Here is a 12348-nt window from a genome sequence, read left to right as displayed (position 1 = left end):
CACATCATGGTTTACACTAACCCAATGCGCAGGCGTTTAAGGTCCCGGGGATGGAACATGTTACGAAATACGGAGTCGAAACCGCCGAGCTTGCGTGGAGGGCCTCATATATTTTCCAAGGAGTAGCCTTTGGCCTAGACAAAGTTTGTCGAGTAAGAAATGCTTGACGCTTTCACATACATGCACACTCTATTGTGTCTCCTAATTGAATATTCAACATTATGGCGAGGCTCAGAGACTTGCAGATACGACTTCCTTGGTAAAACGTGAGAGAATCTAACGGCGTGTTGATCCTTGATCTATCAAGCTCGCAGAATATACTTTGGACGCTGGAGATATCGTCCATAGTAAACCCATGTTCCAAGCGCTGGACGTTGAATTCGATAGGAAAACATACGACACACACAATGGCCGACGCAATTGATCTTCACCCCGCCCTCAACCCTTCTATATACCAGTCGCACAAACCGCTGTCGCGAGAACTATCTCTCTACAATGGTGTTTCGAATCGATCGCGAGGCTGGAAAACGAAGAAGCCGGACAAATTTGTGGAAATGCAGACACCCCAAAAGCCCGGCACCGTGAGATGGGATGGCGCCTCGATGTCGAGTCATGGTTGGGATAACCTGAAAAGGGTATGCTTGCAAATCGTCTCCTATTCTGCTATGATATATATTCACAAGACCGGCGTAGGATCCCGAGCTGTGGTATCGTGATGGAAATTGCTATATTCACCTATACGACCAAGGGCAAACTCGTAGAGGTCCCGCATTCAAAGTGCCTTTCTCTGGGTTCCTAGAGGCGGCGTGTTATCCCTTCATCGATAGATTCCTGGCTCGAGACGTCATAATACCAACGGGTTGTGCTCAAGAGAACGGCGATCCGGCAAGACAGAGTCGTATCGAACTCTTCATCCCAGCACCTCCTCGATCAGATAAACATCAGTCATATAAATACCACCTAGCAACCAGAAACTTCGTTGCTTACGTCTTCCGCAGGTCTATGGTTGGAGAAAATCTAGGAGCTGCTCTGATTACTCTCATGCATAGCATGCACCAGTTCCGTTCAAAGGACGTGGATAATGTCCAGGATCTTATGAGCTACCTAGACGAGGAAGGTTACCTCAATCTTAGAAGCAACCCAGCTCATGCTATAGCTATATTGCATCTCTCAGAGGTTTTCCGGTTGAGAGGACCCTATACAAACGCTTTTGCACACTGCTGTGGCATGATCGACCAATTGCCTACCGTTCCCGAGTATCAGGTTTGTCGATATGTTCTGCTGTCCTTGAAAGTTTGCTAACATAAATAGCTGCTATCTCCCGTAACTCGAAAGCTCATCCGTTGTGCACAAATTGAAATGAATCTCAGACTAGGACAGAGCGCAAGTTTGGTGGGAAATTTTCTCCGATATGAACTGGCCGAGGCACATCTGTCTTTGTATCCTGGAGCCCGATCGCATCTCGAAGAGTTCCGGTCTCTATTGCACAACTTCTACGCCGCTAAATTTGGATCATACCCGCCACCATCAGTTGACTCCCGAACGACAATATTCGAGGCCGATATCTTTCGGATTATGAGGACAGATTTCGAGGCTCTTTACCAATATCTGGTCGACGAAAATATTGACAACACCCAGAATAATCCATTTTTAGCAGAAGGAGGTGTCTGTACGTGGCAAAGTATTCAATCGTTTGACCTGAGACATGAGTTCAAGACTTTACCTCACCCTCTTCCCCTCCTCCCTAGGGTACCGCTAGAAAATATGAAAAAAATCGCATGGTTAGAAAAACGGGTCAAAGCGACTCAAAGACAACAAGAAATGACACGCTCGGCCTTGTCAAAGGCCACAAACCAGAAGGCCGAGCTCCTTAAAAATGGGCTGGTAAGAGTATATTGCCAATTCGAGGAGGGATTGCTCCACCCTCCTACTAAAGGAGGCAAGTTGGAAAATCTAGGTCCTATAGACAGTCGCAAAGTCCGTTGGATCTTGATTTATGCGGTTTACCAGGCCCTCCGCCAAGCAACGGAGATTCCGCCCGAGGTTCGGGATGCTGCTAAAGCTCCATATCATCTCTGTATCTCTACAGTTGATCTACCGCCATGGGATGAAGACCAGCCGGTACACGACCTGGTTCGAAGGCAAACAATTCATATCGCTCGTAGTACATCACCTTCACCTTCGACAACTGGTTGGGACTCCGCAAGATCGTCCCCCCGCCAGTGTAACTTTGAGATCAAACCGGATATTGACTATTTCGCCATTACCCATCGCGACAGAACCACAGATGAAGCTAGAGGTAGAGACCCGCAGCTCCGTAGAGCAGCGAGTTGGAAAGGAAGCCTTTCTAGGAGCCTATCCCGGAGTTTGACGACCCGACGTTCATCAACCAAACTTACTAAATCGCAGAATAGGACTACCCAGTCGTCTTGGAATAGGCAACACCGCGAGATCGTGGTTCAAGGCTACGGCAATGAAACAAACGACATTAAAGACGCGCTGACAGGTACACTGCCACCAAAGGTGTATGTGACAGTTGCGGAAGAAGACCTAGCATCGGCGTCGCCTTCTCGCAATTCCAGCACTTCTGACCTATGGAGATCTGAGGATGGGAGTATCGCGAAGACATCGGAAACATATGTCTACGAAAGCCAAGAGGAAACTTCCCCGTTCCTACAAAGCAGCCATCATGGCAGCAGAAATAGCGCGCAGAGTAGACACGGTAATAGCAAACGCGAGACGCCACCGCATCGCCCCGGGTCTTCATTCGCCACATTTCGAAGAAGGCGCCAAGGAGAAGCCACGTCCATGTCCTCTTGCGGGCTGCTCAGACGACGATCGAAGAGCATCGACGGCACTTCGCGGAAATTTCTGGAACCCGTACCGCGTGATATCCAGAAGGTGAATAATGTCACGTCTCACATTGAGATGCCGGCTCCCAAAACCCCCACGTGGAACCACATCAAGATTATGGAAGCCAAAGCTACCAACTGGATGGCAAACGATATCCAGCCCGCGTGGGAACAATACACCGATCTCGGTGGCTTGACTGAGCTGAGACCTCGGGGACCTCACAGACCGCCACCAAGGTATAGGCCAATACCAATGGTACGCCTATAGAGTAGGCGGGATGGCATTGTGAGGTGTATGAAGGACTTTTAAAGGACTGTAAATGATGCCTTTTATGGTTGATAATGATACCCACTGGAGAGAACTCGGGCTCCACGTTAAGCGTTTAGTTTAGTGCGCAATAATCGGTAGGTAAGAGTCCCAGTGATGTGCGTTAGGGGCGCAGGTTTGTGCCATTGAAAGCATTCAAGGCAAGTTGGAATACGGGACACGTCGCAATTGGGTCGAATACAGCTTCGAATATTAGTTTGTAGTTTGTTAGTTTGTAATATACATACACATCTAGCCTTGCAATCTACAATAGCACTTGGGTATATTCCATCATTAAACCATTACGCCCTCTCATGGTTTCCATATACCTAACTCATATACTCGCTCCGGTATGAACTCAAATAGGTATCGCTCGCTCATAACTAAACCGATCGCTTACTCGGACTTGACAGCCGTTCCGGTCGAGGCAGCCGTCAGACCATCTACAATTTCACCTCCCATGACGTAGATGAGGTAAGAAGGGAAAATAAGCCATAAGCCGCTGTACATGACATGTCAGTCGACTCGACGCCAAATATCGTTACGGATAGGGGCTTACTTGGGGATGATCCACAAGAGAATCAAGTCCTGCAGGCTGTTATGCCCAATGTTGTCGAAACCCGAGAAATACTCTTGAAGCCCTGTTCAACGATAGGTAAACCAGCTCGTCAGCAACCCGCAACCATTAATAGATAAAACATCCGTATATATATAAGACACAAGGCAGATAAATCCCAGGTTATATATCAAAACTCACAATACAGCACCGTCTTACTCAGCGTCATAACCGCCGCGCTAAACGCCGTCACGACCGCCAGCGCCGCAGGCCGCCCGCTCAACACGCGCGTAGTAGCGCGGCCGGGGACGGCGGCGCCGGACCCGAGGTAGATGCATACGTAGACGAGGTACATGGCGGTCTCGACGACGTTAAGCGCGCCCTGGGCGGAGGTGAAGCCGTTGCGGGCGTGGAAGGCCTTCCACCCGTATACGTGGTCGACCTCGCCGTAGAGCTTGTACGGCGCGTACACGGGCCAGTGCAGCGGCCCGCCCTCCATCGTTAGAGGCCGCAGCAGCACGTAGCCCGAGTCCCAGATCACGAGGGGCAGGGATACGGCGAACCAGAGGAGGGTTAGGCGGGAGGGGGCGTGCGCCCAGAGCTTGGGCGGTGCGGTGGAGGGGGTGCTGCTGCTGCTGCTGCCGCCGGTGGTGGTGGTGGTCCTGGTGGTGGCGGCTTTGCTGGCGGAGCGGGTGGTTACCATTTTTTTTTCTTTTTTTTTTGTTCTCTTTCTGCGTTTGTTTAAGCTATTTCGCTGTTCCGCGGGGTTCGAGTATACTACCGATCGTCGTCGGGTGGGGGTATATATATATTCGACGCAGGAAGTTTCCCGTATAATACTTCTCGATGTTTACGTTTCGCGTGTAGCAGTTGAAGGTGAAGAGCCCTAAGGAAACGAGCTAGGCTTGCATGTGTATAGGTATTATCTTAGGTTAAGAGGTAGGTACCTACACACGCTGGCAAGGTATCCGTATTCCTGTTGGTAAACAGATGCGGGGAACCTCCGACGAAACAGCTCTCGGATAGAAATCGTTCCATAGCCTTGAGACCCACTGATGTGATAGGGTCCCTTTTCAGAAGGTGGCAAGACTGGGGTATACTATATATGTCTTATTCACATTTCTTCAAGTAAAGTAGTTGCTAAATACCTGTAATTTGCTACCTATCTATCTCGCTTTTCGTAAAAACACCTGACGTAGGTGTCTTTAAGTCAAGAAATGGAGGTTAAGAGAAAGCGTCTAGCTGTGTGTGTCATGAAGATAGAAAGAGATATTACTGTTTCAGTCAGTACATAGCTACATAGGAAGCACATTATGTACCTATTTCAACTTCCTGATAAAAATGCTGTTATATTAAGGTGATGGCCAGCCCGAGGGGTGTATAAGAGGAACCAGTTTAGCCATTGAGTGAATATAAGGTTCCTAAGTTATTCAAAGTTATACAAAGGACAGCAAGACACAACCTGACAGGTCTATCTATTTAGACATTTACTCGGTGCCGCCTTGCTTCCAGCTAATAACCCCCTTCTTAGAGATAGGGTTGATTTGAATGAAGCTGGCCTCGGCCTGCTAAGTGAGGATCTTCATGCCTCTCACATAGCGATAGTTAGGTACCTTATGTACTTATAGGCATGTCTACCATCTCTACACACGTCCACGCCCACTTGCGTTGACACGACTACGAAAGAAATGCGAACCGATATATATATACGTGTGCCGCCAAAGCGTGATATACCGGAAGGTTAACACCACAAGAAATAATTGGCAGCAAGCACAAGTCACTCTAGCACGCAAATATGACCGATAGCAAGTGGGCGAATGAAAATCGGTTGATTAATCGTGCGATGTTTTAAATTGTGTGTAATAAGAAAAAGAGAAGAAATCGTCAAAGTCGGGAAAGCGGGCGCCGTAAAAAAAGGACGATGAATTGAATGATAGTGTCACGTGATCAGAGAAGACCCGCCAACTTGGTCAATTTCCTTCAAATTGGATCCTCTTTATAAAATTTTCCTTCTCAAACAACATTCATCAATCAACAAAGCAACATTTTCAGATTCCGAGAATCATACGCACAACCAAAATGTAATAATTGAACTTAATTTGGGCTATGGATCAGTAAGAGCTAAGAGCTGCTATCGAATTAATTCATTCGTTTATGAGCTCTATCTCGTCGCATCTCCGTGGATGGGATCGGTAGACGTAGACAAGTGTCTCGTATCGATTCTATCTCAAACGTTCAAGCACAGTTGACTTGTTATATACCTGTTATATACCTCTACCTATATAGCCCCCACAAATTGCCTACCTCTCGCGACTCTCAATGCGCGGGAGCGTCAACTTCTTTTTTATCGTTCAATGTGGGAGAATGATCCAAGGCCTAGACAGCCGGTCCAATCCACCCTGCTGCCGTAGAATGAGTGCGGTAGCGGGACTAACAAGGACAAACACGCCATTCACTTAGATATAATTAGTATATATTTTCACGCTGGAATAATTTTATAATATAACTTGTTGTTGCATATTGCAAATCTGGGCCGTCTATGGATTTCCAGGAGATCCGTCGTCTACATTGCTATCAAAACCCGATACCAGATCGCCCCGAGCCTTTTCTAGTTGGCCCGGGAAACTCGAGTCCTTGAACGCGATGCTAGCGCTGCCGAAATCGTACGCTACAAGTTTGTCTCGAAGCGCGGTGCTCGGGAATCCGTTGTATGAGATCAAGGCGCCGTAGAACCACTTCCCAGTGTCATTCTCGATGTTGTCATCGTCCTCATTCGCGAATCGGAAGTCGTGCGTACCAACCCCGTCCTTGTTATACACGACTTTGGGATGCGTGCCGTCCCATCGGACATCGCTGGCACTCTTGACTTGGTAATCGCCGTGTTGCGACACAGCTACCACTTTAGCTTCGTCGTTTTGGACGAAGACGACGACGTGCTCCCAGTCGTTGCGGTGTCCCGGGTCGAGGGGGAAGTTGGCGATGGCCACGTCTTTCTCGAAGTAATAATCGTATAGATATGCGCACCAGCCGTTGTTGCACCGCGCTCGGGAGTACACGTTGTTGTTGGCGAGGTCCGAGGGGTCGTGGCAATCCGAGGATAGGCCAGTGTTTTCATGGTCGAGGCCTGGATTTATGTTGCCGTTGGCATCGATGGCCGGCGTGTTATAGCACCCATCGGTATCGAAGTCCATTGCAGGTTGCCATCTAAACATAGTTCAGCACCCGCAACTATACGTAGTATGTATTTGGCCGTAGTTAGAAATCTTGTAGAACTCACTTCTTGTCGTTGGCCGTGGCCTTCTCCGGTAGCGCCTGTGGAGGATCTCGAGTCACTAGGTGCAAAAGATGCTCGATAGGACTACCATTCGCTACTGGAGTGGCAGTTGCCATTAGCAGAGCCAACCCCGTGCCGGCGAGGCTCTTCCGGATAGACATTCTGATAGGCAAATTTCTCTACTTGGGCCAAGAGTCGAAATGGCTGACCTGATCCATCAAACTAGGACTTCGAATGGGGATTTCCATCTCCTATATACCCTTTGCCAAGTTGCTCTCCCGTCTGATGCTACACTCAGTTTCTCCATTCCCTCATAACAGGGTCCTAGAGCAGATGGATACAACAAGCTGGGGTTGGCCGACTCGAACAAGGGTCTCTCCCAGGGGCCAACACGGGCCGCCTTCCTTGTTTGGAATTGCATGAATGTTCACTCAAATCTAGCGCGGAGAATCGCCTAGGTTTGAACTCTCATCCCGTCTCCTATCAATTCTACAACGTGCTGCTGTTTGGACTACAATATAGCTATTCATAAGACACACCAATTGCTTCTTGGTATAGTTAGGTAGTATCCTAAGATCTATAGTTAAGCAGTAGTTAGTTACTTTAACTCTTCGGCCTAACTTCATATGTATCGACCTCCTTGTTCTCTTCAATCATCATGCAATCCATCGCGTCAGCTATGTATGGCGGTATTGCCGATCTTGAGGCTGAGTTAAACCCCGAGCATCTGGCCGATCTCGAGTTTTTCAATCCATAAAGCCCTACCGGCATCAGAGCTGCCCAGAGTTTAGGAATGGGATCGGATAGGCTCCACTCTGGCCTCCTTCTACTTGTGTCCATGGCTATGTAGACCTTGCAGTTGATACTACATACGGACGCGAGCGCGGATCTCGTCCAAATTTGTATGCCGGACCGGTCTCCCCACACGACATCGCAGCATCACATCTATATAGGAGCTAAGTTTCTAGATGAGTACCTGCAGTTGTAACGTTGACTTTTACATGTCTTCATTGGCCATTGAGTTCCACGTGTGGCGATCTGCTATAGCTAATTGTACTTCCACTACACCCTAAAGCATTGCAACTCCACTGAATGGCGCATGTGTTCGGTAGACGAATTGGTATCTCCAAAAGCGCTACCCCATCCGTCGGTGTTGCCATTGGATAGAACTCCACACGTGTATTGGCCTAGCGGTGTAAGCAGTTACTTCGCATGGCCATATTAGAGATTCAGATATTAGCTGCGGTTTTAAGTACTTAAAGCAAGCCGAGGCTGGCAATGCAGTATTGCAATGAGCTGGCGAAGAGGAACATTATAACTTAGCACTATCGGGATTATGGCAATGCTGAACATGCGCAAGCAACTGCTGTATATCTGCAATAAGAGACATGTAGACAGAAAAGCACAAGTAAACTCAACGCTTGTAATTCTAGAGTAGGTAATATGCTCCTATAAAATAAAGATAATAATAATGACACGGCCGAAACATCATAATAACATCGCATTATTTCATTGCTCACACACATAAATCTATATTTTCTCATACATAGCGTCGTCGTCCCAGGGTATCCCTCTACACGCACCGCACGATTCCCCAAACCATCCCGTTGCTCCGGTTCCAAATCGTACAACCAACCAACAAACTCGCCAGCGAATATATATACACAGAAGCATACAAGGCAAGACAGCAGCTAGGTAACCCCTGACTTTTAATATTGGCCGTCGAAGAGGTACCTCTCGTCCGTAAAAGACAGCAGAAACCGCGCTACCAGGCGGCCCGTGTAGTTCAGCGACACGTCGCGCGGGAACGGGTGCCCCTCGTGGTTAGGCAGGATGGGGTCCGCGACGAGGAAGTCGAGCTCGGCCCCTGTTGCGGCACGGTCCGTTAGCAAATGCGTTCGTTGCGTTTTATGTAACTAAGGGGTAGGTAATAAATAAAACAAAACAAAATAAAATAAAATAGGTAAAAAAAAGAAAAAAAACTCACATCCGTCGCCCTGGAGCAACTCCTTCAGCGAGGCCACCATCTCGGCGGCCGGGCCGTCTAGCTCGTCCATCTGCGCAAAGTTGGCGTCGGCGAGGGGGTTGAAGGCCTTGGCGCCGGTGTCCCGGGTATGGGTCTGGTAGACCTGGTGGAACTGGTAGGCGAACTGCTTGAAGGGGAGGTTATCAATATCACGACACAGGGTGAGCGCGAAGTCGCGGCGGTACTCGGGCTTGGAGCGGTTGCGGATCGCGATCTCGTTCTGCGAGATGACGAACGTGTCGGCGGCCGTCTCCACCGTCTCCATGAACAGGCACAAGACTAAAAACGCGGCCAGGCACGGCGCCCACTCGCGCCGGAGCTTCGGCTTCAGCGACTTGGAAAACCCGTCGAAGAGCGCCTGCATCTCCTTTAGCAGCATCTCGTCGAGGACCGCCTTCACCTGCCGGTTCAGCACCCGCGACGTCAGCCACGGGTTGCCTCGCGGCACCATGTTCGTGTCTCGCAGGCTGACGATCGTGGCCTCGGTGAGGCAGAGCTGCCGTGTGAGCACGTAGTGCGTGACGTAGATGCTCAGTGCGCGTTTCACCATCGCCACCTGCGAAGACTAATTGATGTAGAATCTCGTTAGCCCAGGTTCGTTATTTATTTATTTTTTCCGGTTTTGAGATTGGCTAAGAAGAAAGAGATGTCAGGTTTTACCTCGGAACGTTGCGCGAAGCGCTGCACAATCGACAAGACCTTCCGCGGTACTTGGGTTGTCCGGATGGCGTCCGTTACCTGCTGAGCGTACATGGGCTCGGATGTGAGGTTCTGGATGTACTCGCGAGCCCGTCTCTTCAGCTCCTCCCTCTGCGTCGAGTTATCCGGGTCGATACCGATCGGGGCGGCACCCCTCGATTGTAGATCCATCTGGTTGACACCCATGTTCACGTGCCAATGTTGAAGGATCTCGGCGGATTTAGGGGTGAAGAAGCTGGCGGGAATGGTGAGCGTAGAACCAAATTTGGAGCCGGAAAAGAGCTCGACGGAACATGTGACTTCGGCGTTGTTGGGCTTGAAGCTTTCAACGTTCTCGCTGATGAAGCTTGCTATCTGGTCCTTTTTGAAGTGCGTTCGCATGAACTCTGGGAATAGCACGGGGAGAAAGTCCCCGAACTGCCAGCACATTATTTGTGGAACTTGTGCTGTGAGCTTCTTGCAGTTCTTACATGGCCGCTCTTTGTCGCACTTCACTTTGCGGCTATGAGCACATGGGTGAGTTGCCGTTCACTAATACAAAATAGAAGATAGGCGTAAGGGAAGATACACACCTGTGACAGCAGAAACAAGCCCCCAATCTCCGAACCTGCAGGGCGCTCTCCTTGGTCTCATGCGCTAACGGTCCCTTCCTACCTCGCTGAGTAGTTCGCATAGCCTCGAAGCATTCGAAAGGGTTCGGCTTCCCCGACTGTTGGTGGATGAGGTTCGGCGTCATGATAACAAATTTGCTCGACGCCTCCGCCTTCCTCTTCTCGACCTTGTAGCCACTCCTGACTTTGCGTATAGGGCTTGCGCCCTTACTGGGCTCCGCCTTGACGAACGGAGATCTCGGGCTCGACTGGAGGGAGCTATGCGTTGGAGATCGCTGCTCCGGGGACTGGGACGTTATGCTGATGACCTCGTCACCTGGCAGCGGCGAGAACCCTTCATTCTTCAGGTTTGTAGGCGCCCACGGAGGAACGTTATTGTCGTTCTGGAACCGAGGCGGGATGTTGAGCTCAGCCGTCTGAGTCGGCATCTCGAAACCACCTATCCCGGCCATGTTGGCAGTCATGTTACCCGGGAATGTAGAGTAATATTGGGCCATATCTATATCTACAAGGTTCGAATTAAAACCGACGCTCGAATTGCGACGTGCGAACTCCTCATGCTGGGACTCACTCGTAAATGGTTCGTTAAACATCAAGTCCTGCTCACCGGCCATGAACTGCTGCTGGTCACCAAAGTTGGACAGCAATTGGCTTTGCATGCCGGCGGTCGCCATTACAGAAACATCCGTCGCATGATCGGGGAAGGAACTAGAAGGCACCGCACGGGAATGGTCGTGTTCTAGTTGTTCTAGTTGGAGAGGGGACATGGCAACGGGTGAAGCTTGTTGGATCTGGTTGGGATTCATCCCAATGACCCCCCAGCTTTGCATACTGGAGCTAGAGGGACTGGGCATAAAACCAACAGAGGCCGAGTAAGACTCTACACGCTGCCACGAGCCGTCGGATTCATCGCCAGATTCCATGTGGGGAAAGCTGTGCTTAGAAGACGGGGAGGCGGATGCGACTGAGGCCATGGTGGTGGTGATGTCTCTCGTCCGGAGCGATTGGAATCGAAAAGCGTATGAACCTGATCACTCATCTACTTATTAATAGGTGTTCCCGGCACGCCGAATCCCTCCTCAGTCGTGCGGTTTGGGTATGCTGAGACTTATGTTTGCCGTGGGGTTTTCGTACTACGATGATGCAAAAGTTGGTAGCCGAGCAAACAGTTTAACTAATAAGACAATAATAGGTAGCTATAGAGGTACATAGATAGAGGTAAGGATTAGTACGTAAGATAGGTATGGATGGTAGAGAGCCTAGAATATGGAGCCTTGGAACTAAAATAAATAAATAAATAAAATCGGGGGTCGCCGGTATAGTTATTTGACGACTTGTATTACGGTAGTTAGAAGAAAAGAATTCCCGACGAAACCGCTCGGTGACAGATAAGTGACGACGGATAGGTTTTGATTCTAGGATTCCACCCTTACTACTATGTATGTAAAGAACGTCGAAACTCGAAACAGCCTTGAGGTCTGCCATTCAGCCATTATGAACAGCTCCGCCACATTGGCAGATTGGCTGATTGGGTACTATATATGTTGGACTATGCTCAATTGGATGACCGACGGCAACTCGATGTGATAAGTATATAGAAGCGCTAAACCTATTTTGGATTTCGGTGTTGATCCTACGGCTGGGATCCCATATGCGCGGTTATGTACCAGATACAGTAGGTATTAGGTATTTGGAGGGTGTCGAATTGCGCTTTTTGATACATCCGGATAAATTCATACCAATATGCCTACTTGTCTGCTATGTATTACATAGGTTCTTATACGTGTATATACGAAGATATGCGTAACACAAGCTGTGGCTGTGGTTGGCTGGCTGGCTTATACATAATATCGAGCCAAAAAGGAAAAGAAAAAAAAGGGGGATTACACACACAAGAGCGTGAACGCCTCGGCATGTAGTGCGACCACCAGTTGAAGAACAATAGTAAAGGGCGGGCGGTTTTGGATGCTGGAAATATACTATGCAGATAAAAGGACTCGAAGTTGGAGGGCTCGTAATACGT

The 12348-nt window shown here is 49.2% G+C and overlaps 4 protein-coding genes across 4 annotated transcripts; 1 reads left to right on the top strand and 3 right to left on the bottom strand.

The window, feature by feature from the left end:
- Positions 1-115: 115 nt before the first annotated feature.
- On the top strand, positions 116-3175 carry F5Y00DRAFT_25727 (uncharacterized protein). Its single transcript, XM_048010533.1, has 3 exons — positions 116-635; positions 694-1263; positions 1312-3175. The coding sequence occupies exons 1-3, from the start codon at positions 408-410 to the stop codon at positions 3118-3120; spliced, it is 2607 nt and encodes an 868-aa protein (XP_047866988.1). The 5' UTR covers positions 116-407; the 3' UTR covers positions 3121-3175.
- Positions 3176-3348: 173 nt separating this feature from the next.
- On the bottom strand, positions 3349-4767 carry F5Y00DRAFT_231649 (uncharacterized protein). Its single transcript, XM_048007048.1, has 3 exons — positions 3917-4767; positions 3719-3800; positions 3349-3661 (listed from the first exon to the last, which is right to left on the bottom strand). Exons 1-3 carry the CDS (start codon positions 4416-4418, stop codon positions 3556-3558), a joined length of 690 nt encoding a protein of 229 aa, XP_047866987.1. The 5' UTR covers positions 4419-4767; the 3' UTR covers positions 3349-3555.
- A 976-nt stretch (positions 4768-5743) lies between these two features.
- On the bottom strand, positions 5744-7755 carry F5Y00DRAFT_231647 (NPP1-domain-containing protein). Its single transcript, XM_048007047.1, has 2 exons — positions 6993-7755; positions 5744-6919 (listed from the first exon to the last, which is right to left on the bottom strand). The coding sequence occupies exons 1-2, from the start codon at positions 7148-7150 to the stop codon at positions 6253-6255; spliced, it is 825 nt and encodes a 274-aa protein (XP_047866986.1). The 5' UTR covers positions 7151-7755; the 3' UTR covers positions 5744-6252.
- Positions 7756-8411: 656 nt separating this feature from the next.
- F5Y00DRAFT_231644 (uncharacterized protein) lies at positions 8412-11809 on the bottom strand. The gene is made up of 5 exons (XM_048007046.1): positions 10897-11809; positions 10287-10830; positions 9676-10216; positions 8977-9580; positions 8412-8856 (listed from the first exon to the last, which is right to left on the bottom strand). Exons 1-5 carry the CDS (start codon positions 11297-11299, stop codon positions 8699-8701), a joined length of 2250 nt encoding a protein of 749 aa, XP_047866985.1. The 5' UTR covers positions 11300-11809; the 3' UTR covers positions 8412-8698.
- Positions 11810-12348: the final 539 nt, after the last annotated feature.

Source organism: Daldinia vernicosa (assembly GCF_022497035.1).
Source record: "Daldinia vernicosa strain CBS 139.73 unplaced genomic scaffold F5Y00scaffold_12, whole genome shotgun sequence".
NCBI lineage: Eukaryota > Fungi > Ascomycota > Sordariomycetes > Xylariales > Hypoxylaceae > Daldinia > Daldinia vernicosa.
Note: the sequence above shows the minus strand (reverse complement) of the source record. Positions and strands in the feature narration are given on the sequence as shown.